Source organism: Grus americana, chromosome 10 (genome assembly GCF_028858705.1).
Source record: "Grus americana isolate bGruAme1 chromosome 10, bGruAme1.mat, whole genome shotgun sequence".
NCBI lineage: Eukaryota > Metazoa > Chordata > Aves > Gruiformes > Gruidae > Grus > Grus americana.
This window is the reverse complement of record NC_072861.1, coordinates 9,140,204-9,166,302: the sequence shown is the minus strand read 5'-3', so window position 1 is coordinate 9,166,302 and position 26,099 is coordinate 9,140,204. Positions and strand designations below refer to the sequence as shown.

General features: G+C 37.2%; 1 protein-coding gene across 20 annotated transcripts in view; it reads left to right on the top strand.

Moving 5' to 3' along the window:
* The window catches only part of TCF12 (transcription factor 12), a 173,614-nt gene that overhangs the window by 138,327 nt on the left and 9,188 nt on the right, over window positions 1–26,099 (top strand). For 11 of the 20 annotated variants that reach the window (XM_054836451.1, XM_054836446.1, XM_054836442.1 and 8 more), the window contains 9 exons: window positions 4,258–4,363; window positions 5,511–5,650; window positions 5,972–6,116; window positions 7,675–7,739; window positions 11,913–11,991; window positions 16,625–16,698; window positions 17,621–17,692; window positions 18,405–18,611; window positions 25,752–25,866. In XM_054836451.1, coding sequence (XP_054692426.1) covers window positions 4,258–4,363; window positions 5,511–5,650; window positions 5,972–6,116; window positions 7,675–7,739; window positions 11,913–11,991; window positions 16,625–16,698; window positions 17,621–17,692; window positions 18,405–18,611; window positions 25,752–25,866 — 1,003 coding nt within the window. The remainder of the gene's footprint in view (window positions 1–4,257; window positions 4,364–5,510; window positions 5,651–5,971; window positions 6,117–7,674; window positions 7,740–11,912; window positions 11,992–16,624; window positions 16,699–17,620; window positions 17,693–18,404; window positions 18,612–25,751; window positions 25,867–26,099) is intronic. The other 9 variants (XM_054836455.1, XM_054836453.1, XM_054836454.1 and 6 more) reach the window with 3 other exon arrangements.

The following is a 26,099-nucleotide window of genomic DNA, read 5'->3' as shown; positions in this document are numbered from 1 at the left end:
GGAATGTAGATAGGCTACTTAGCAGAGTTTACAAGCTACAGAATAGGTTATCCATCTCTACTGGTATCAAAAAAATTCTCTGTCTCCAGCAGCTTAGTAAATATTTTCCTGAACTTCCAAGAATTGTTAATAACTAGGCTTAAATGAGTAACATAATTCATAATTCCATAAACAACGTGCATGATGGGAACCTTGGTCTTGAGATAGCATGAGCTTATCGGAAGTAAGGTTTGGCTGCTTCGTTGCTATTTTTTTAATCTACTTTTAACATTAATATTAAACATTGATAAATATTTAAGAATTTGAAACATTATGGGAAAATTGCCTGAGAGAAAGTATGCCAACAGGAGGACTCTAAGTGTTATATTTATTAAATGCATTTATAGAATGAGACTTGGAAGTTTTACCTAGCATAAAATTTAGTAAACCCAGGTCTTTGAATTAATGGTCATGTTATTGGCACTCGTATTAGTAAACAGAAGCACACTGTGTAATCCTTTGATATGTTTTAGATATGTCTGTGTAACTTTCATGATAGAGTTCATTGCATATGTTAATCACCAGGGCAGATTTCAGAACTGGATGATGCGTTTGTTTTGCTTAAACCTGATGTAGTACAGATAACTTCTCAGCTCTGTTCTGAAGTCAGCTCCCACCACTAACCCTCAAAAAAATATATTAGTTGTCATCCTGCCTTTCCCACTGGAGAAACATAAACCAGTTCAGGGTGTGGAAGAGACCAACGTGGGTCTCTGACTTGATGTCCTTTGCAACTCATTTGTCCTACTTCCCTCTGGGGAGGCTACCTACCCTTCAGAAGCACTGCAGCATTAGAATTGATATATATTCTTACACAGCTCTAAAAAAGTCGAGTCCTCCACTTGATAAGTCATGTAAAAAAACTGGTTTTGGCGTGCGTTTATCAGAAGGGAATTTCCCATTCATAATCGGAGAGTGTTTTTGCTTGTCAGCATGGAGACACATCCGATGCCTTTGGGCACAGTGCATTTCAGGGGATTAGAAGATGGGCTCCTCTTCTACCTGCTGGAGACAACCCTCTTCAAGGAGACTCTGCAGACAGGCTGACCTTTTAACATTATTCCTTGTCTTAGTGGGAATGTCAGCCAGGAAAAACTGGTTTGATGCCTCCTGGATGTCACTGTTATCAGTTTTATAGCTAAAAGAGGCCGTCTTGAGCAGCCACGTCATATTTCTAACTGCCTTACTCAGCTGTTGCAGAAGAGAAAGCCCTTTAACTAGGACACAGACCGGGGAGCTGCTGCGCAGCCCTGCAAGCTGCCTGCGGACCAGCAGCCTCACAGGCTACGTTTTGCTGGATAGGGATCCTAGTGCATGCAGGGCTTTCAGGTCGCCCTGATACATTGCTTCCCGTTTTGAAAATAAAATGTCATTTTTTTAATCAACTTTTTTATTTAAAACTTTTGCCTTTTGCATCTCATGCACTTCAGGTTAATCTTGGTAAATTTTCTCCTTTGCTTTTAAATTTTGTTTGTAGTAACACGACATAAAAATTATGATTAGGTCATTAACCAGAAAAAAACCTGGCGCTCATCTGCAGGTGATCAGATGACATCAGAGGCCTGGTTTTAATTTGTGGGTAGTTCTGATTGTAACTAAAAGAGACTTGCTCCTTTTGTGGAATTGGCTGGCTATTTCCCCACATCTGGAGTTAATGAAGTCTTTGAGACCACATCAGTTGTGTTTTGCCGCAAGAACCCTTTGATCTGAAAAATCTAGACTGGCACAAGTGCAGCTTCATAACATTGCAGCTATGTTTTTGCAAGCTATAGTTAAGATACCAAAACAAGCAGAAACTATATAAAGTTATGTGTCTGTGCTAGGACTTTCATGTAGCTGTTTGGAAGGGCCTCTTTTTATGTTAATATAATTCATAACATTTTTATTATGTTATGGCTTGTACATATGTATCTGTAAATGATATGTTTGTAGGAGTTTTTCAGTTTTAATTTCCCTTTTGAGATAGTGTTTGATCAGTTTTTATAAATCACCCAATTATGTAAAATGTTAAAATTTCACTCTGAAGCTTGTATTTACAAATTTCATTGATAACGTTACAGTTTAAAAGAAGTATAATTCGTCATTGTAGGTGATTTCGCATTAATCAGTGTACATCTCCATGGCAGTGCTAAATGTCATAAAGCTTTGTTTCCACTGCTGTCCTGTGACAGTGATAGATTATCCATCAGCTGTAGCATATGCTGCGTTATTTTGCACAACAGAGAACTTGTAAATTAAGCCCAGTTTTGCCTAATATGTTTGCAGTCTTATAAGCGTGAGTATTTACAATTTGACAGAGTGACATTTTTGTTAAAATATGTCTGAGGCATGGAATATACATGCATTCATCATATATAGTAAATACATATGTACTGTTAACATTCCTTATAACGTCATTCTGTCACTCAGGTTTGGTACGCATCTCTATTTTACATTTAATCCATAAATTGAAAAATTGCAAGTAAAATATTGAACAAAAGCTGCCCGAAAGGCTTTTTTCCTAAAAAAAATTTCATTTATTTTGGTAAAAAAAAAAAAAAGTTAAAACAAGCATGCAACTAAAAGTTGCAAGTTTTCCACTTTTTAATCAGGTGTCTTTCTACCTGCTGCCATTTTCATTACGTAGCTTGTATCGACAGCTATGCCCTGGCTTAATTCCTTGTGCCCTTGTCCTGATTCCGTCATACTGTAGTTTCATAGATTTTATTGAAATTCTGTTGATGTGAAAGGAGTCTGAGAGAGTGGTAAATCAGTCCCTCTGATAGAAAAGAGTGGTGTCTGCAGGCACATGCCCAGCCATTTGGTCTGACAACAGCAGGCTAGAAAAGCATTTGGGAGTGGGGAGGAGGGGTATTGGTATGCAAATGGCAGCGGGACTTGCCCACTTCACTTTCTAAATATCCGCATCAGAACAGTCACCCTCCGGGAGAACAATGGCTCTCTTTTAGGGAACTTGGGCTTTTTTGTTGGCCGGCTTGGTTTTCCTGGCCCTTCTCTTGCTTGGTAAACAACATCCCAGACAGACATGGGATAGATGTGACCGTTGCAGATACATGCGTGTGCTTGTATTTACATAGGAAGGGTCAAAATACTTTTGGATTTTAGGTCGTAGTGTGCTTTGTAAGTTGCATTATGTAAACTTTAAACTTTTAAAATTGTTCTTAATGTATGTGTGAAGCATTATGTATTTACAAGGTGAACAATTAAAAAAATAAAAATACCACATTTTTTACTTTGTAGGAAAAACGTGCTTTGGTTTCAGTGTTACATTTTTATAGTCTTTGCTGCTGTATTTGTTAATCTGCCTTTTTTAAAAGATTTTTCTTTTAACACACACTAGTCATATTGCAATATTCAGTATACTGACCAAAATACTGATATTAAGAAATAGCATTGCTTAAAACAACTAATGTTATGGGTAAAGTCCTTGAGACTGTGAATATTGGCTTTGTTGATTTCACTTATTCCTGAATATGATTTATATTTCTTCATAGAGTCACTGCAGTGAAAGACTTCTAATCATTATGTTTATTTGGTATCTTACAATTTTTAATTTGTTAGGAAAATTCGTTGTTTGCAAGTTGAGAATGTGGTGTTACACTGAAAAAAGAATGGTGCTGGTTTTCTTTAATATTAGGCTAGCATGAAAATAATTTGCTCGATGTTGCAGTTTTACGATTATTCCTCTGGACTTGCATTGCATATATTTTTGATGACTACACAAAGGCGTGCAAGTTTCTGAATGGATGATACAATGGTTGCATTAAAATCTTTCCATTTGTCACTGGATGTTCTTTTTCTTTCTGATTGTGGGGATGCCAGCTAATTAAATATTCAAACAGGCATGCAGTTGTTTTAAAATAAAACTTGTTTGGAGCCCAGTTGTTTTATCTTGCTGTTTTTATCTTGAGCAACAAGTCTGTGCGAGTCATGCACTTAGAAAGCAAAATCAACATTCAGGCTTTTATCAGGCCACCTGGCTGAGTTGGCACACCAGAAAGTGTGTTGTTAGGATCATTCTACTGTAGTTCCACTGTACTGTGGCAACTCGCTAAAAAGCAAATAAAACAAGGGCAACAAATGCTGCAACTTGCTACACTGTTCTTTTTTTTTTTTTTTTATTTGTGCTTTCTATCTGTCTCTGTATGCTGTTATGGGTTTTTTAGTGCACGACACCCAAGTAGTACTAATGTGCTTTTACTGCTCTCCAATATTTAGGTGTATGCACCATCCCCGAGTTCTGATGATTTCAACAGAGAATCTCCGAGTTACCCGTCTCCTAAGCCACCAAGCAGTATGTTTGCTAGCACTTTCTTTATGCAAGGTGGGTAAAATGACTTTAAATATATGGGTAGGTGTCACTTGTGCTTTAGGCAGAAATCTGCAGTCAGCCACTGTTGTACTGAATGGATGAGGAAGCATAAAGGTACCATATTGTGCCAGAGCCTATGATTAAGTTTTATATAGTTTTTAAACAGTTAGATGAAGGGAGCTGTCCGTTGATGTAAAGTTTTTCTCATGACATTAATTGCTGACTGAAATTTAAGGGGATTATACACCGGGCCAGATGGACAGAATCCCCCATCCTTTGATTTGTAGGGCCTTCAGAGGAGCACACTGGAGTGATAGAGAAAAATGAGGTGAGGGCTTCTTGACTGTTCTGGAATTTGACTGTACAATATCAGCTAACAGTCTTAAGTTCTCAAATGCTTGTATATCCAGCATGCCAAAAAAAAAAAAAATTCCATTGAACAAAATGAGAGCAGAATTCATTTCCTCGGCCTCACGTCATACAATTAGCTCGTACTGTAGTCTGATGAGGTTTTGGAGCATATTGAAAGCATAGCCTCTCAGTGCAGGAATTTACAGAGTACTTCAGTTTGTGCTACAGAAGGAAAACTGCATTGACACATGGGTTCAAGGCTTATGTAATGCAGTCATTTCAGTTGCTTAAATCTGCTATTGTGAAATGTTTTTATATTTTTATGGTACTAAGGTATTTTAGACTATAAATTGCTTATTTTAGGTTAATAGATGTTTTGCACTGTGTGTTTATGATGACCTCTGCTTAGCCAAACTTCTCTCCCCTCCACCCCCCTTTTTTATTATTTTTTTCAGTCTGGAATTTTTATCAACCCTCTTGATATAAATCTGGCCTTACTGAAGGTCTGTGTAATTAGCAGAAGTACTTGGTATTTTCTCAGCTGTGGTTCGATTGTATTTCGGATATAAAGCCTCTGTTGTGTTTTTGTTGTTTTGTTGGGGTTTTTTTAATAAATATAGCAACACTGTGGTGGCATGAAAATAGAAGACGCAGTATAAACTGGTCACAATTTCCCTGCTGATGTTAGTTTAAGTAGCAGAATTTTGTATTTTAACCTATTTTTGTAAAGGAAAGTAGAACTCAGTACTCTTCTTCATTAAATGTGGTTTTCTTGCTTTCTTTTTTAATAAAAAATAAAAAAAAAAAGATGGGACCCACAATTCTTCCGACCTCTGGAGTTCATCCAATGGCATGAGCCAGCCTGGCTATGGTGGGATGCTGGGAGGCTCCTCTTCCCACATGTCCCAGTCCAGCAGTTACGGCAGCCTGCACACACATGACCGTTTGGTAAGATAGGCAGCACAGATTAATGTATTTGTACTTGTATATGGAGATCTGACTTACAATAATTCATTTCTTGTTTGCTGCTTGTGTATGTCAGTTAAAAACTCAGTTGTCAGAAATCACAAACTTCCTGTATTAGATTTATGTCCTTTTATTTATGTCTGTTGTGTAAATAAAAATCTGTGGCTGTGTAGTGGTCTGTTCAGAGGATGGATGAGTCCCTCTCTTCAGTAAAGAGCTGGGTGTTGTATATTTGGTATCTTAAAATATTAACATTTATTTAAAGACTACTTAATGTCTTATGTCTGTTTCTCTTCTCTCTAGAGCTATCCCCCACATTCAGTCTCACCTACAGATATAAATGCCAGTCTTCCTCCAATGTCTAGCTTCCATCGTGGCAGTACCAGCAGTTCACCTTATGTAGCTGCCTCACACACTCCACCTGTCAATGGATCAGATAATATTCTGGGTAAAAAGTTCTTCCTGCTTGGTTTTGGTTTTTGTTTTGTTTTGTTTTTTTAACAAGAACATAAAATTTAGGGCTGCATGACACACAAAATTAGTAAGATTTAATTTACGGGATGCTTGTAGATCAGGGATACCATGCCACTGTGAGGTTTCTGTCCTCATTAAGGCTGAGATGAGGCAAATTGTTTTGCAGTCACTTTAAGACTTACTGGTTTATTTGCTTTCATACCCAAGCCTATGCTCAGGAGATTGTATCCATCTAACTGAACAGCAATTATCCTTCCATAGTTTTGTATATGTACATGCTCATATAGGTAGTTCTGGCGTTGCAGTTTTCAGAACTGCTTTATCACCAAGGTACTGTGCAGGAGAAAGGCAGGAGGACTGTTTCGTTGGGGAGCTTGATAAACTGCATCATAAATTCCTCTCTTAACTGATTTAGAGAGTACTGAGTAGCCAGTATGGTGGCTGGTTTAGTCTCTTCTGTGCTTACCTAGAAAGCATGAAATATAAGATGATCATCTGTTCCTTGCACATATTTGCACATCTTAAGATACAGCTGTAGAAATTAAATGCTTGCAGATGCCCCTTGTCCCTTGTCAGTTCAATATGATTTGTACTTAGCTTCATTTTAAGCAAGTGGAATTTATTTAGAGTGACTATATTGGCTTTGATTTGGGAACATGTTTTGCACTCCGATCTTTAAGCAGAACACAGTTAATGAATCTGCATGGGAAATTCAGGCTGGAAAATCCAAGTTTGCCACACACTTGAAACAGCGAGCGTTGCATTATTTGGATTTCTGATGTGAATGGCTTGCATTCACATTAAATACATTTTTTTGCATTAGAAGTTCATAACTGGAGAAAGGAGATTCACTTTTAAAGGGTCTGCCTTCTACAGTAAAAGCAGATATTTCAGAGGATTCAGGTCCTTTTTGTGTTTCCAGTTGGCAAGGCTTCAGACCTCTTGGCTTGATGGTGTGTTGAGCAAAAGGGCATGCAAAGCTGCTGACATGCAACTGAGAGCAGGGGTGACAGAAAGCTTGCTGGATAAGAGCTTTTCAGGGATTTTCTGAAATGAAGATGAGAGTACAACACAGGGAATTAGAGCAGGAGGAACAAGGAGACACGCAAGGAACTATTCAGTGAATTGGGCTTTAAGAATTCATGAAACGTGCAGCACTTTAGTGATAACAGTTTAGAAATAAGCTGCAATAATATAATTTTCTGATTTTTATTTTCTTTTCACATTTCATTAAAATTTGCCTGTGATCCTAGAAAATAATTTCAGTCCTTATTCTAACCGCTTTCACTTGTTGGTCCTTAAGTTATCACAGTGATACTGTGTTTTACTTTAAAGAGGAGAGCATCTAAATTTTAATCTAATTGTTTTAATTAAATTTTTAGGTATAATGAGAACTGATTCTGTTGACACTGACTTCCTCAGAATATCCGTTTAAAAAGTGGTTGCTCAACTGTACGTGATGAATAAAATAATTAAAGTAAATAAAATTTCAGCTTTAAAAATAAGTGTTGGGTTTGCTTTCCACATTATAGGAAACAGAGGAAATGGTGCTGGAAGCTCACAGACAGGTGATGCACTTGGAAAGGCATTGGCATCTGTAAGTAGCAGTTAGAATATTCAGATCTGAAAGATGTATTTTAATCATTGCATCCATTATTTATGTTCATTTTATAATATCAAATCAGGAGTTTTCATGTATGAAGTTAATATAATGTATATGACATTGTATCATAGCACTAGAGAAATGTCTATAAAAAAACAAGTGGAAAATGCTTTTATTTGTGGAAGACTCATTCTGACTTCCTTTTTTTTTTTTCAGGTGATTGAAAAATTTAGGGCAAATACACTAGGAAGTTGTTTAGACAAAGTAAAAGATAATCATCAAAAGTTTAGGGTTAGGGGTTTTTTTTTCCTCTACTTTTCTAGTTAAAGTCAAATATTTTTAACATTACTCTTAGAGCAGATCCTGCCTCAAGGTTTAAAATGTTTTCTCAGTGGCCTTATAAAACTGAGAGGTTTTGAATGCTGTGTTATATAGCTATAATTTATGGAACAGCCTTTAAAATGTTGTATATGCATAAAGTTTAAACTCTTAACTCCTATTGGAATAATGTAGATAATGCAAAACATTGCAAGTATCTTCAGTTTACTAAAAGCTCTGTTTACATATGTATGCATACAGCAACTATTTTTGCATTAATACAATTGGATGTACTTTTTATAAAACATTAATACGCTATAGCAGAAATTTCAGAGTTAGGAGTGGTGACTGGGAGAGCACTTTGTATTTCTTGTACGTAGCAAATAAGGAGACTGTCTGACTTAAAAGATAGAAATGACTACTTTGCAGCTCCAAATGACCATTCCTGGGTAGGATTCTGCATCCCCCGCCTCATACCAGTGAATGCAAATGTGCATATTCGTGCAGATCCTGTTACCCTTGCATCCCCCAGAGGGTCATATGTTAAAAGATTACCAGATCTGATAATGTCTGTAATGTCCATATTGGGTAGGAGAACTCTGACCTACTGGCTTTGAGGAGAAAAATGTTGTCCCTGTTGCTTTTGGGGATTCAGCAAGTAGATAACAATTCACAAGTCCAGAGGGCAGTTACCACTCTCTTTTTGTCTGTTTGAGACCTGTCAGAAAGGAACTGGGATCATTTTGACTCTGAGAAATAGCAATGCTTACATACTTGAGGCTGTTTATTACTCTGCAGATGTATTAGGATGTTTGCTATTCTGCAGCCTGACCAAAATTTCTGTTAAGTCTGACACGCTGGCCAGCTAGACCTGCATGACTTTGTGATGTTTTCCAGTGCTCTCCTTTTTTAAATTATTTTCTCATCCTTTCAGGTGTTTTTGCCCAAGTCACTAGCTGAGAAAACCAGGCTGATGTTTTGAGGAAAAACTCTAAATATATTGCGAGTGGAAGTCAGGGCAGAAATGTTTAATCTAACTGGTGGGTGGGCTCTGGTTGTCATAGAAACTTGTTTCTGTCATCCCGTGTTGTTGCTTGGCAGGAGCAGCCAGGTCATTCCATAAATCATTTCTGTCATAGCTGATGGTGATGCATTCCATCTGCTCTATCAGTGCATGCCATAGTCTGCACACTTCAAATCCCTCGCCTCATCCATCTGCTTCCCCCGCAACATGCGCGCACCCAGCACACTTCTTGCGATTGTTCGGCAAGGAGCACTGCTCACGGAGGGAGGTGGTCTCTCCTGCAGGTGAAGCTAGCTTGCATGAATTTTGATGGCTAGTAAACCCAGAATATTTTTCTGTTTGAACAAAATTTTATTTAAATACTGCAATTGTCTTGGCTTTTTTTTTCCCCTAAGATGACACGATATGCCTTTCTGTTAGGATTTTAAATGCTACCACTGCAACTGTTGAGAGGAATTTCTAGTTCTAAAATTCTGTTGATGTACATCTCACAATAAGCCTTTCATGTGTGAAACATCAGAGGATACAACATTTGTTCTTCACTTTAGGTATTAAAGACCATACAGAATAGTATGTGATTAAACATGTAAGGCCAGATAATACATTTGCCAAGGTTCTTTTATTTTAGGTTTAAGCCTGGATAATTGTGGTCTTAATCTCAGGGTAGGCAAGAAAGAGAATTGTACATGAAAGTATTTACACAAAGTTCCCAAAGCCCTGTGGATTATGCATGAGTTTGGATAATGAACTAGTATAGACAGAAAGAAAAGAAAAGAAAATCTGGGTATTCGTGCCATTTCTAATGTGTTTTCCTGAACATTTGCCAAACAATAACCCTTTAAGATTGTGCCCATGGAGGGTTATATGGCAGGAGAAACATCTGGTTTATTTCATTGCCTAATGCCAAATCAAAACACTTGGTCTTTAATTTAGAGGAGATCAAACAGGAGGACTGTTTAACTTTGTTGATTATATCAGACCTCTTTGTGATAACTTATGTTTTGATTCCTACCTCAGAACTAGGGTAAAGGCCTTTGTACGGTTTCAGTAGTTAAATAGCCACTGGTCCCCTCACAAAAGAAAAGAAAATGTAGGGAAGTTGACTTATAAAAGTAATTCATGAATTAAGTTTCTTTGTTGCTTTAGACTCAATAACATTAACATAACAAAGCCTAACTGAAATGTACACTGTAGTGTTTAAAAAATTGGACTAACAGCTCCGAGGTTTGGCTCTGCAGGCTCTCAATTGTGCAGCTTTTGTCTAAGAGCCTTTTCATTAGACCCTGGCATATTGGCACCCCGCTGATTGGAATGGACCATGACTGATAGGAGGAGGAGTCTTATTTGTTGCAGTAAAATGAGTCATGTTACCGTTTAAGTCTGGCAGAAGGTGTCAGGGTTGTTCATCATTGGTCATTTAACAGCACAGTGGCCAGGGACTGCATGCAGAATGAATTCTGACCTCGTGTTTTAGTTGTGGCTTTGGTATAATGTAGGGTTTCCCTCTTATAAAATATAGCAAAATAAAATTGGCAGATAGAGTGGTGGAAACAACTGGTTTCAAAGGAAACTTCATGGCCTTTGTTCTGACAACATTTTAATTTTCCGTATCTTATCTGTCTGGAACTCTCTACAGTTCCCATACTGACACCCAAGATTTATTTTTATACTGATGTACAGCGCGTGAATTTCCTACAATGGTCTGAGGTAGTTTGTTCTTTTAAATGTATTTTCTTTCTAGCATGTATGAAAAGGAGGAGGTATTTTCCATTATGGAACTGATGGTATTTCTAATGAAAAAGTATGATAGACCAGGAAGGAGCATGTGGTCTATCGGGTCCTGATTTTGTCAGTTCAAAAAATACATTATGGAACTTAACCAAGTCACAGTTTATTGTGAGCTACATGCTGAAATGTCATATTGTCTGTGTGAAGAGACATCAACCACACTGCTAGTGAAGATTTTTTAACTGCCATCTGATGACTAACAAATCCTGGTCTCTGCCCAAGTAAAACAGGTTTGAACTGACGACCTATAAAAAAATATGTTCTGAAGTCCATAGTCACTCTCTAAACCTATTTGATTCCCTTCACAAAATGAACTTTCCAAGAATGTTGAAATTTTAAGTTTTAATTAAAGCTTTAAGCATTATGTCTTCTGTTTTTATCAAGACTTTATAATTACATTAATAGCAAGGAATGAATTGTTGCAAATTGAGGCTTAATATCTTAAGGGAGCAATTGATATAGAAATAAGAGTAAAAAATTGTATATGCTGCAATACATAGCAAGAGCAACAAATTTCAGATGTTTTTTGTTTGGTAGGTACCAATAGTAACTAGAGCTGAATGCTTTCTTGGTATTTTCTCTTACGAAGGATTAATTTTTAGAAGATAACATGTGTTGACTGCCAAAATCTTTTCTCTCTCTGAAGTTTCGGAAGTCATTATTCTTCTGCATTTTCCTTAACTTTTGATTGTTATAATTATCTGTGTACTGTTAACTCTTATGTATATCATTCCCTTTCAGTGATAAAAAGGCTGTAATTTCTGCTTCTGTTAAAGTAGAAGGAAGATCAGTTATACTTGTGTCGCTATCAAATACAGGCTGTGCTTATTTTGACAGCTGCTTGAAAATGAAAGTTCTCTGGACATTTTTAGAGCCTTGAGTGTAATAAAGCAGAACTGTAATTGAAGGATCAAATTAGGTTTTTACCAATCCAGCATCAAGAGTGACAATTAAAAGCTTGAAAGGGAATCCTAATAACTTTTTTTATTGTGTCTTGTGGCATGTATTGATATACAGTCTCTTTTGTCTGTTGTTAGATTTATTCTCCTGATCATACCAGCAGTAGTTTTCCATCGAATCCATCAACACCAGTTGGATCACCATCGCCTCTTACAGGTAGAGATTAGCCATTTGTCAATAACTTGTTTGTTGTTTTGAAAACATCCTGTTTGGAATCACAGCAAAATCAGCAGTAGCTTCCTTGCGTAATTACTTCTATATTTTGTTTATTTTTCCATTGTACTTAACCCGGATTTCTAAATCCAGATTCTTAAATATTTTGTTACAAACATTCACTTAAATCCTGGCAACTGGCTTTGAAAATGAGTTTATTAAAATAATCTTTGAAAACACAGAATGACCATATACTATCACAGCTATAAAGATATCTGTACAGATCTCTACCACTGGAGAGAAGTAAGAGTGATTTGGTTGGGTTTTGGTTTTTGGTTTGTGTTTGGTTGTTTGGTTTTTTTAAAGCTGTATGTTAAAGCTGTGCAGCAGCTTTCAGTGACAAACACAACAGATGTGTGTTCTCTCTAATGAAAATATAGTAGGCTACGAGACTATCCAATTTTTACACAGGATAGCTTTTCATTCATATCTTTCATGAATGCTTTCATTCTATGGGAGAAGAATTTCTGGCATTTTTCAAAATAAATGCTCTGTATTGCAGCCACCTCTGTCACCTGTGCTTTGTGTGTTTGTAGTGTGAATGTGGGAAGAAGCATTCCAGCGTGGAGATGAACTGTGGGCAGCTGCCTACAGCTATTAGTGGGTAGTGCACAGACACTGTGGCCTCAGCTGTCTAGTAAAAGTTGAACAGCTGTTCTCCATATAGAGAGGACTGTGAAAGCTCCATTGACTTAAATTTGTTGTTTAACAAAGAACTAGAATTACAAGCAAGATGATGTAACTTTAACCCTGTTCTTTCCTGTAGTGCAATTTGTTAAATTATTTAACATTTATACAACAGTTTGTTTTCCCATTCGCTGTTGTTTAATATATCCCTGCAGACTCCTGGCCGTTGGTCACACACAAGAGAGTTTTTGTTTTTATAAAAAAATAAAAACAACTTACAGTGAGAGGTGTACAGAATAAGCTTAGGGGGACACTTTTGCAATCTAGAGGAATAAGTAAAATTATTGCATGCAAAATGCAGTCATATACATATGTGCATGAATATGCATATCTGTATATACAATGCCACTCAAAACTTTCATCAGTCATACTTCAGTCATGTTTAATGGACACTTTTCTGGTTTTCTGTGGACTTAATGGATTAATGAATACCTGACATGGCATACCTGAGCCAAGGACTGCTCTCTCGGCATTTTGTTTCTAACTGAAAAATCCACATTGAATTGAGTAATGATGGGATTAATGGGATTTTTGATTTAGTGATTACAGTTGACCCCCCCAAAAAAAAAGTTTTGTATATCCTTGTTGTACTGAAAAGGCAGATCAGACCAGGAAATTACTATTATTTCCATTTTAACATCAAAGCAAATATTGAAAAGCGCTCTGTGGCTGGAATAAAGAAGTTCTGGTATTTGAAAGTATTTAAAATTTTAAAGATCCCACTAGATACCACACCTAATTTTGTAAGCGTGAAAGCACTAGCTAATTTCTGGGTTTAAAATACAAATTTGACATCCCTGAAATTTGAGTTTTCCCTTTGCTGTTGATGCCTTTATCTGTTGGAACCTGTATCAAATGTAAAACTCCAAAATTTGCACTTTGATTTGTGTTCCTTATTCTGGATTCTGATGGCTAAGACATTAGTGGATATAAGCAAGTAATACTGAAATCCTTCTCAGGTGCAAACTTAGCATTATACCCTCCCACCCCCTTTAATTCCAGTGATAGAGAGTTTATGAAGCCTTGAGTAAATTGCTCCAGTAGTTAATTACCTTCATTTATGAATCTGGACTTTTATCTTTATTCCCAGATGAGTCACTAAGAACATAGTGAAGCACAATGTAAAGTAATTACTACTATATTTATTGCTATTTGTAGTCCTGGTAGCCATTTTCTGTCCTGACCCAAAAAGTTACTGCAGATAAAACAAATGTTTTATGTATACTAAAATAATATATTTTGGAGCATTTTAGCGTTCATCATGATTTTCCTCTTTTGCAGTTAGTTCTTTGTTTATTTAGCATTCTTATTATTGTGGATTTGACTAAGTCATAATTTACATATCCTTTAATTGTAAATTAAGTAGGAGCACTCTATTTGCCACTTAAAACATTGTGAGATAGTAACTTCATAAGACTTAAGTATATAAGATCATGTTTGGTTGTTATGTTACTGACTAAGGACTAACGACACTTTTTTTTAATTAATTAAAGTAAAAGCTTTGAGAATAACACGATGAAAACGCCCAAGTATTGTGAGACAACAGTGTGTGCTTCCCTGCCCTCATTTAATTTCTAATTTTACATTAACATGCCCAGAGCTTAGCTTCTTGCATAGTTTTAATGATCGCGTATATGTATGTGAAGTTTATATATGGATCTGAATGGTGGGAGCCTTGGTATTTTAAGAATCCTTCTCCTGGGATGAGAGGTATTCAGAAGGGTTTGGTTGGTTCTGAGGATGCAAACCCAGCCCTCTGCCGACTCCGATGCGAGTGTGTGTTTCAAAGGGGAGCCAGGGGATTAGTGTTGGGGAGACTCCGAGAGTAAGAACAATACTACAGTGATTACTATCACTGACCCATGTAAATCCTAACACTTGCCTGGCTTATTTGTTTTTTCATGCTGCTATGTTGGTGCTGCACTAAAAGCTGCAGTTGTTAATTGCAGGGCTTGTGGTGCCAGGATGCTTTTTAACATAATTGGAGGATTTCATGTACAAACTTCTAGGAGGGGGAGTAGAATGAGAAAACAGGAAATCAGTGCCATCTGGCAACCTGCGCAGACATGGAGACAGAGCATGTCACTGCTCGGAAAGACCACTAGCGTTTACTAGAGGTTTGATTAAAAACTGCAGGTTGCAGTTGGGTTGTTAGTTTGAGAGGAGGAGGAGGAGTTGAGTATTCCCTCCCTCCTTTCCTTTTTGTTTCCTTTGTGCAAAGTCCCACTCAGAGTTTTGTTCTGGGCTTACATTAAGGAAATAGTACCTTTTCACATTTATTAAAAAACACAAACTCATCAGACTAGATGCGCAGGTGTTGAGTCTACTTGCTTTCTTTTCTTAACCGATTGCCTTTTTGCTTAATATTCAGCTGATGCTTTATTGTCGGAAGTAGTACACCCGATCCTGTTAGTAGTAAGCACTCATTAAAGCCTTGACTATGGTCTTGTGTCTAAAACCAGAGTTTTGACCAGATGAAAATACTCTAAAGTTGTTTCATTAATGCTTTTCAAAAATAAGTGGGACTCCAAACATGATTCCCAAATCAGGAATGTCAGTAATGCTGAGGGAGACTACAGCTCCAGACCCAGAGTAGCTGTGTGAAGTGAGAATTGGTAATTATAAACTTACTCACTGATGCAGTTATATTTTAAAAGAGAATTCCAGCACAGTTATGGCAGCTCTGGGCTTTTATGAAATTGGAGGTGGTTTATTTTTTTTTAATTAGAAAGGAAATATTTAGGTATTTTAATAGCTGTGCAAGCTGTACTCTTTTTGTTAAATAAAACCCTTTCTTTAAAGGTAACTACTTGCAGCTCTCTGAACAAAGGAACTGTAATGTTATTAAACCTTTTCCCAGTTTTCCAGACGTACAGCTCTGGCTGTTATTGAAAGAACAAGCCCACAGGCTCTTCCTTTAATGAGCTGCTTTGGATTGTATGTCCATAATTTATTAATGTAATTGCTTTATTATTACATTTGTATGGCTGAAAGGAAGCTGTCTCTAATGGACATAGAATTTCATGTAGTATCTTTATAAAAGATGCATTATTAGTGAGAAAAATACATGTTGTACTACTTCAGGCTTTGTTTTAAAAGTACTGCTTTATTAGTTATTGCATTTTACATCTAATTATTTCTAAATTTTACATGGTAATTAGGTATATTTATGTCAGATTAGAATGGATAGATATGTATTTGAATTTGCAGTGTATAGGTAATATGGATATAGCTGTCAATTTGTTGCACAAATTTTAGCTGCCAATTTACCTTAAATATATCTGAAAAAAATAAATGGGAATAACCTAGGTGTATTTTCATTCTTCTAAACTTGGAATGCATTATAATCTAAAATGGTATAGTGTAGAACTAGACAAGATGAAGAAAGCTTTTAGATCTAGTTTTAAGGTTTTTTTATTTAGTAGAGAGGTGTCAGAAAAAGGGTTTTCCAGTTTTCCTTGATTCAGTGTCTATTTGATTTCTTTAAAAATACAAAACCCATATTTTAATGCTATTAAAGATCTGCCTACGTATACTGAACATAATCTGAAGAAGAAAGAATTTATTACCCTCTTTATGGTGGCACTGGCAGAAGGCAGGTATTTCAGATACTCTGTGCATGTGTGCTTAGTCCAGTTTTTTTAATGTTGAAGTACTTTGAAGATGTCACTGCTTTGTCATCAATAACGTGTCTAACCATACAGATACCAGGATATAAAAATCATCTCTCAATAAGGCAGAATGAAGGAATTTGTCCTCCTTTGTATATCCATATGTTAGCTTAGCTTCGTGCAGAATATGTTGGTTTTAATTATGTTGAGAAATATTGCATCTCTGCTTCCCACTTCTGCTGCCTAAATCTATGCATTAACCTAGACAATTTTGACAGGTGCCAGTCAGTGGTCTAGGAGTGGAGGACAAGCCCCCTCATCTCCAAACTATGAAAACTCTCTACACTCCCTGGTAAGAATTGTTGAAACCAACATAGTACTTTTTACTTAAGAGTTGAAGGCTCGAGTTTGTATAAATCCTGCATATCATTAAAGGAAACAGTAGGATAGCATTACAAATGAATTCTTTGCTAACAAATGGCCTGTTCAGTTGAACAATATAAGACGTGCAGGGTGTGTCTTTCACCATCTGTTCCTTGGGCATCAAGCTTCTGTGCTGAGGACAGCTGGTGCTAAAGCAGTGTTATGAGATTCTGGTACCTTTTCACAAATCCATAGCTAATTCTTATCTAAAGTTCAGTCTGGAAAAGATAAAGACTTCATGCCTTCGCATTTACTTGTCCTTCCCCCTCTCCCTGAAATGGTAGTCTCTTGGGCTTGTTTTCATGACACTGTCATTGAAGTATTCATGTATTTTATTTGTAATCATTATTTTTCATTGGGGAATGTTCATTTATTAATTAATGAAACATTTTACAGAAAAACACACAGAAAATCATCTACAGCACTGTAAATTTTCTTCTTTGGAAGATTCAGCAGGGGATTTAAGTTACTGATTTCTTTGTTAAATTTCTGATGCAGCATCGGGAAGGAAAGAGGAAAAATTTGAGGGAAGGTTTTGATTACCTGTTAATACTTCTAGTTTCCACAGATGTAATTTCTTTTTTCTGTCTAAGACGAATACATTTAAGCTAAATCAGTTTTCTTTTCTTCAATATTTTTGCAAGTAAATATAATTGATATGTACATCTTAGAATCCTAACATAACTGCAGAGTTAAATATTAGCCTTTTCTTATCTTAATATAATCAGATCTCTGTTGCATTAACTTGACTAACAATTTATTGCTGACATGCACATCAGCTGTTTCCTCACCTCTTTTTTGAATTAATCTTAACCTGTGCTTTGCTTCCTGTTCTGTCTTGACTTTGCCAGAAAAATCGAGTTGAACAGCAACTTCACGAGCATTTGCAAGATGCAATGTCCTTCTTAAAGGATGTCTGTGAGGTACTATTTCACTTTAGATGGTGCCTTTTTGTGTTTCAATTAATGCTTCCTTTGGATTCCCCATTAAAAACTAGCATATGACCCATCTTTTGACTCCAGCATTCTGCTATTTCAGTTTCTAGAGAGCTGCAATGTCAGAATTGGTTTTGGTTTGGGGTTTTTTTGGTCCTTTTTTTTTTTTTTTTTTTAAGGAAAGTAATTTTAAGACAGACTTTTCTGCAGTAACATACAGAACTCACTTTTATTTCTGAAATATCTAATCTGATCCATTTTAGAAAATGATAACTTAGTTTTGTCCAGTTTTTTTGTAATACAGGTTCTCAAAAAGCCACTGCCTCTCTTAAATGTTACCAACGTGGTGAGGCTGATTTTATAATCATTCTTTCTTGCCCTGTATTAGATAGCTTATTTTGTAGCACTTCCTTTTTTTCTTGTTCATGCCATGTAATAGAAGCTGAGTAACATTAACCTTATAATAAGCTTCACTTTAAAAGCTGCCACCTATTTGTGGAATTAATGCTATCTCAAGCAAAATCTCCAGATATCTTTTCTTTTTCCTGTTTTGTTTGTAGTGCTGGTAGGTGCTTTCAAAGTTGTTTGATACCACATTTCATCTTCTATCTTGAATATCTCCAAGGTAGAGACTTAGGGTATAATGAGTCTGCAGATTTCTTCAGTAATGGCTGTTACTGTCCTTCTTAAATCCCCACAGCAGTCTCGAATGGAGGATCGCTTGGACAGGCTCGATGATGCCATTCACGTACTACGAAATCATGCTGTGGGGCCTTCAACAAGCCTATCAGGCGGCCATGGAGATATACACAGTTTATTGGGACCATCCCACAATGGGCCAATTGGAAGCCTGAACTCAAACTATGGAGCATCTAGCCTTGTAACAACCAACAGACAAGCATCAATGGTAATGATATTTTTAAACATCTACCCATTTGTGCAAAGCAATTACGGCTGATGCATTTAAATTGTCACAGAGCCTAGTGAGTTAAAACTAGACTGTAAGAGTAATATTTGTCAGGAAGAAACTACTCGAGATTCTTGGGGAGGAAAACATGGCAGACAACTTGCACCTGCTATGGGTTTCCAATTAGAGGGTTGGGGTGGGGGTGGGCAGAAATGAAGGGGAGGAGAAAGATGGGAAAACTTAGAATTTGGCCTGGTCAGTGGCCCATAAAATCCTGCTGTGACCATATGCAGAAAGCTGAAACTTTCTGCTGAGAGCATTTCAGCTTATACATGCATTTTTTCCAGATGTGTAATAATTGGCAGAACAGTTTTCTCCTTGAAATGGTGAATAGGGAGATTGAATGGGAAAAGCAGTCAAGAAGGACTGAATTTCAAGTGTTCTGGTCTGGAAAAGCTGTTTATTGTAAATTGGAACTAGTCTTCAATAGCAGATGCTGGCAGAGGACTGGGAGGAAGCTGTTGGAATGTGGAACCATAGTGTGCGCAGACTCAAAATTTAAACTTTTTTCTAAATGAAAAGGAGTTTGAGCACAGCTGTAGTGTAAGTAACAATGAAGAGGAAACAACTTTTAGATTAATCCCCAAGAAGAGTGAAATAATTCATTCCAACTCTTTTAGTTTCTTTAAAAATGTGAACTCTTCTGAAAAAAAATGTAGTTGAGCTTTTCCTAGATCGGAAATATGTTAAAAGTATTACACAGTAAACGAAATCTATTTGTAGCATTGCTCACTTCCCTTTTTCTTCCTTTTCATTCTGCCCTTCTCAGAAACGCTTAAAGGAAAAAAAGTGGTTTTTTTAAACCATGCTTATTTTAGTGTGCCATGTGTTTGCATGTTTACAGCGTGATATTAAAGACCAGTTACATGCTGTGAAATTTTCTGTTATAAAACAGATTCACAGCTGGGTACTGTGTGATCAAGGCAAAATTTCACCTATCATCAAAATAATTAGGTACCCCAATTGCTGAAGGGTTTGTATTCTATAAAACAGAATTAGTTCCAGGCTCTCCCATTCGCACGTCACACATCCATTTATATTAATTTCAGAACCACTGCAGTAAACATCAAAAAGAACTGCTTACTTTCTATAAGCTGCGTGTGTCTGGGGGCTTTTCAGGAGGGGGGTACTTTCCAAATGCATATCCAACTTCAGGTTTCTATACAAGTTCACAGTTACTTTTAGTAATGAAGGAAGTGATGCATAAATTCTTTAGAATTTTTTTAATACTGTCTCATATTTAATATTTAAAGAATGTTGTTAAAGGGAAAGTTTTACAGTGTTCTGGGGTAGACTCAAATTTACTCATACAAAAGAAAACTTTTTTTTTCCTAGCTCTTAATGGTGTGGGGTAAAGGGAGTGCCTGAAATTGCAGTGACAAAATTGTTCTCTATCTGACTTGTGGAACCTTCCAATACTGCTAAGCCAGATATAGTCAAATGCAGATAGTGCCAAAATGTACAGAAAAATCTGTTTCTCTTTTAAACTACAATAAATATTTTATCAACTCAGTTTTGATTAAAATAGGTGACAGTAGAAAATGACTCTCCAGAATGAATAAAGGTTCCTTGGTCTGCTGTACCTTAATGTAGTTGTGTAACTTCAATGTAATATAGACTTGATTTATCATCTAATGATTGAGCTGCAGTTTTGATTGAAGGATGCTTGCTGTCTGTTAGAAAAAAACCTCATATTAGGAAAATTAAAAAAAAAAAAAATTTTATATTTCATCCTTACTGGGTGAAGCAAGCTTGCAGATCAGTTTTGGCTTGAAAAGCGAGTCAGCTAAAGAATTTCTTGGATTAACCTTAATTTTGTTACATCAGAATAATTGGCTCCAACAGAAGGCATCCTGTTGTGGCCTTGCCCAGTCCCCAAAGAGTGCCCTTTGACATCATTTGCAATTGCAGGAACGCAGCGTGACTTAGGATGGAGTCTTGAAATGTGTACAGAGCAGAGGTTGGCACATCTGGCTGTAGTGGAAGCTGAGTGGTTTATTAGTGATGACTGCGCTTCAGTAATGCCCCCCCCAAGCATGAGGTGTAATTCTTACAGTATTCAATAAGCAGTTAATTTCAAACTACACTGATTTACTATTTGTTTTTCTTGAAATAGTAAATGTGGGAGAGCAGAGAATTCGATACACAACCTGAACTGTAAAATCTAGACTTTGTTCAGGAATTAAATACTATTTTACATTAGAGGAACTCTGACAAACTTTAAGAAAATAATAAGTGTTGGCTAACATAGTGAGAAATGTCAACATTGATAAGGGTGTTTGCCTATTTTTGTTTGGCATGCTTGTAAGGTGTTTTGGTCAAGAAATGTTCATTGGGATTCAGCACTAAATGAAACTTCTTTGTCGAGGGAGGGGGAGGTCTTTATACAAAACATTTTTGTTCTTTAGGAAAAAAATAGAAAAAAAATAAATTGAATTTCCCTTGAAGAAGATGATCTTGGCAGAAGGAGCTAGGAAATGAGTAATTTAACTCCTTTTTATGTAATTAGTGTAACCAGACATAGTTTTATTTTAACATTTGCTTAATTTTTGAGCCAGATTTATTTTAAAACTCTAGTTGACTTCATTTCCTGCTCGCTCTGAATGGTCTTGTTTTGTTTTTAGCTGGGCTGGCCATTAGACTTATTCAAATAGATTTTTACTATCTCAAACTCATCAAATATTTGCTAAGTGGCCTTTGAAGTTGATTTGTATTTTATTTCATGTATTATTGAAAAGTTCAGAAGTAATACTCTTTTTGTTCTTATTCAAGCTGCTTTTTATTTGTCATTGTAATACAATGGAAAAAGAACAGCCTGAATTGATTAAAAATAAATAAATAAAAGGCCTGGAAACTCAGTTAAGGATGAAACTCAATCCTTAAGTCACAGGGTTTTTTCCAGGTATAGCAGGAATCTAAGAAAATCGATGATCTCCCTTTCTCTACTCTGCGTGTGCTGTAGTATAAAAGCACGAAAGGGCAGTTTAAGCTGCTTTGCCAGCAACCTCTGCTCCTGCTCACAGCCCTTCCCGTGATAGATAGTATTTCTCTGCAGAGATTGTTCCCACTGAATGACTTTGAGCTGTCCAGAGTGTAAAAATCTTGATTCCAAAGCCCTTTCCAGTGTCTTAATTATGCTTACCTTAGTTAAAATTATGTTAGTGACCATGGCCAAATTGACCAGCTAGTTTGGCTTGAAAAGTGCATGTATTTTTACATATTTTAGATAAGTCCTATAGCAAATATGAACAAAGACTGATTATTTTTTCTAGCTCTCAAAAGCTTTTATCACTAAGACTTCAAAATTAATAATCAAACTGAAGTGTGCGATGCAGAAACAGTGTTAAGAGGCCAAAGGTTCTCCTTTCCCCACGTGTCACTCTCAGTTCTCCTAGGTGCAGTAGCGTGTCATGAGTTGCCGTGTTTTGTCTAGTTTTTATTTAGTTGCCAAAAATACCTAACTGGTTTTCTGGTTTCAGATCCCAAATGTTAACCACTTAACTGAAATAAGTCCTGCACTCTTTTTTAAATTTTTTTTTTAAACTTACAAGTCTCACGTGTGGCTGCAGATTGTCCTATGTGCAAGTCTTTCTTGACATGCATAAAAGTAAATACAGTTCACCTGGTAAATTACAGCAACCGATAGTCTTACGTACAGCACTACTGGTTTTCTCAAATTGTGATTTTACTAAGCTGTAACTTCTTTGATTTGCTGAGAATCCTAAATATGTATTAGATTGTCATTTTATAGAGAAAACACACAAAGGTGAGCGATTTAAGTATGTTTCTAACAAATGCTGTGCCTATGCTGATTGCTTCTCAGATTTTTCTAAAATATTTTGCCTGTGCAACCGAAAACTTTGGTTTTATGCTGTCACACGATTCCTGCCTTTCCATTTGTCTTCCATTTTGTGTGCCTGAGGAGTGTGTAGGGTTTACTTAAGAGGGATCATGAAAATAAGGCTAAATGAGCTCATGAAAGAATGAATTAACTGCGCATTTGTTTGCTTATACAATTAAATCCTGCAAGTCCTTATTAGCGGAACAGTGGAGTTATAACGGGCCGGTTTTTTAATCAAGCCCGCAGGAAGAAGAGGCCGAGGTGCGGATGGCGGGGAGGTGGGGCAGGGCTCTGGGGGTGCCCCGGGCCGGGGGCGCGCAGGGGCGCCCAGCTGTATGCTAATGCGGGCGCGCGCTGCCGCCCCGCCCCGCGCAGCTGGCAGGGCCCGGCCGCCGCGGCGGGTGCCCCGGGCGAGGGCGGGGGGGGGGGGGGGAAGCGGAATCCGCCAGGAAACGCGAGAGAAACATTTGTGGGAGGAATCGGGTTACAAAGGGAGTTCTGCTAACGTCATTATGCTGAAATAGTCCAGACCGCGGCTGCCAGCTCCTGCCCGGGCCGGGCGGCGGGGGCTGGGAGGCCTGCGGGTGCCTTCAGTACCGCTTCTGCAAATATTCTGCAGATACTTCGCAAGTATTTTTATAACGGGGATGTTTATAGCACCAGCGTAGTGAAGAGTGCCCTGACGCCCAAGAGCTGCAAGGACGTTTCTGCCCCGGAGCTGGACACGCAGTGCCCCAGCCACCTTTAGTGCTAGGAAGTCATTTGACTGAGAATTACCTACGAATAATACTAAGAAAACATGTCACAGGCTTGTTTGTTCTGAAGGCCGGGGAGCTGATGGTATAAAATGCCTTTCAGAAGACTTAAAGGAATCCCGAGGTTGCGCTCCATTGAAATGCAGATGGAGAGAGCCTCTTCTTCTGTGAAGTGGGAGTCCAGGGAAAGTAAAAGCAAAACTAAATTTTCTAAACTTGGTGTTTAAGATACTAAATATCCAATTTGGTACCTTGAAGCAGTCACTGATAAGTTGTGTTCATAGGAAAGCTTTTGGCCTTCACATGGGATACAGTGACTTTCAGCAAGTCTTTTGGTTTGGGGTTTTTTTGTTTGCCTCTTTGTATTTTCTAGTACATCATAGATCAGAGATAAAAATTCATATTGTGGTCAGTTTTGTAACACTTCAGCTCTTAAGATTTCTGCATAAATCTTGTTAATCTAAATTGTATGCTTTGAATTTGTAAGCCTGTTTCAAAGGACTGTAACACAGACTTGAATTCAGTTTTGATTTCTAATTTATTTTCTGCCTTTATCAGAACTGATTTGCTAGTCTGTCACTTTTAGCTTAGCTCTAGATTTAAAAGTTGCCAGGGTTCTGGCAGCTGCTATGTTTGTACACAGCTTTAAGAAATTTTTGCCTTTTTTAAGTAGATTTTGGAACAAACCTGGCCCTGAAGTGATTAATAGTCTGTAGCTTGAATAAAAGCACCCTCATGTGTTAGGACTAAGCATGACCGGAAGAATAAAATAAAACACACAACCTGCGGGGCAGAATTAGGGAAAGACTCGTTTTTGGAAGTTCAGTGTGGAGAATGAGTTTCACATTGCCGTTGTGAAGAGTTTTCTCTCGTAGGCTGAAAGACCCAGGCTGCGCTCCTTAATCCAGTGAATTCATGACACTCACAAGAGCCAAGATGACTGTATCCGTAGTAGAACTTCTCACAAACAAAGCCTATCGCACACAAAGGAAGATAAAATATACTTTAAATAGCAGCAGATATTCTGCAGTATACAAGAGGAGATTTTCTGCAGAAGAATAGATACAAATAGCAGCCCAGAATGACCTGATATTAGTTGTGGGTTGTCAGGGGGGTTCTCCCCCCTTTCCTTTCTTGTTCCTGTGCGTTAGCTTACAGGAACGAGTGTATATTAAACAAAGGATAAACTTGCATAAGGGTATTTATCTCTCTCTGGGTAAAATCCATACTAAGACATGAAAGGTAAAAGCTGCATTAATTACTCAAGAGGGATTCAAAGCTCAGCAGTTTACTGGGATTGAAGGATTTATTGAAAAACAGTGGTTCTCATGTGTAACTCCAGGCAATAAACCTATTTAATTAAAGGCTTAATCTTCTAGTTGACATGTTTGCTACTGTTCCAATAAAAAGCTTCATCTGTAGCCAGTTTTTGTAACTATACAAATAATAGTAGAATCCCTCATTTTTGTTCAGTTTTTTAACTGTTTAATTGTATTGTGTTGGTTATATTATAAATAAAGGACTTTTGTGTCTTTAAGAATCAAAAGCTTTAAATGGTCTGCATTCCAAATTATTTAAATACAGGCAGTGTGTCTTTACCTCTTTTTTAAACAAAAGAATTTTCTTTTTTATAGAGATTTGCCTTGATAACAGTATTTCTGTATTGAGCAGCAGTCTTTGTCTCTTCAAGCTAGGTGTGCGCACTCATAGCTATCTTGCATGTCATCATTGAAGTTTATGCAAAATAGGGATTTTTTTAAAGATTCTTCATCTCAGTGCTTGCTGCTTAGAAATTTAATTGGGATGTATTATGAAGGAGCAGATTAGAAAATACTGAGAGAAGTAGTAAGACTAGTTAGATGCCTGGTTTATTTTCATATGATAAGATTCTGTAATGGGACTAAACTAAACGTATTTAGCTGAGACAGGAGGAAGATGAGAGAGAATTATTAAAGTTAATATAGATCCAGTTCTTTCTTAATCCTGTTTCATCAAACAAGAAGTGAGGAGATGTGTGTATGAATCTGTATACATGAGTGTAGGGCGGTATGCACGCCTTCCACATGTGGTGAAGACCGCTATTCCCCATGATTTTATTTTAAGGATCAAAATGTTATAAGTACTAGAGGTGATAGTTGGATTAAAGCAATCAAAAGTTAATCAAATCTTGTACCCCTCAGGTATAAATCAAGGAGAAAATTCTGTAGTGTTCTGTGGGAAAATAGTGGGGGGGGGGGGGGAAGGTTGCTAGGTTGCTATGTTATTCCAAACAGGTGTTGGTCACTGCTTGAAACACAGCTTAATCCAGTACGGTGTAGTCAGGTGGTTTAGTGTAACGGCATCTTCCAACTAAGTCTTTCCTTTACTGAGCTAGAACTTTAACTCAGGTCTCTAATCCAGTAAATACTTTGTCTTTCAAAGAAATACTCCAAAAACAGTTTAAGTCACATCTTTAATAGAAATGTTTGCTTTGCTTTGCTTTAGGTTGGGACTCATCGGGAAGAAAGTGTCAGCCTCAACAGCAACCACTCAGTTCTTCCCAGTACAGTTTCTGCTCAGAGCACAGAACTAAATCATAAAACACAGGAAAGCTACAGAGGTAACTTGCCAGCAACATAAAATGCTCAACAGGGTCTGTAATAATCCAGAGCTGATGAGGCTGTAGATCTTGGTAAACTTGCATCAACACAGGGGATAGGGACATAGATAACGTTGAGAAATAAAAATAAATTTTAAATGCTGTAAACCACCACTGTTAGGGATTCCTGCAACAATTTTGAGGGCCTCCCTGTGTTAGACTTGTCCCAGTACAGTTTTAGTAGAAGACTTCAC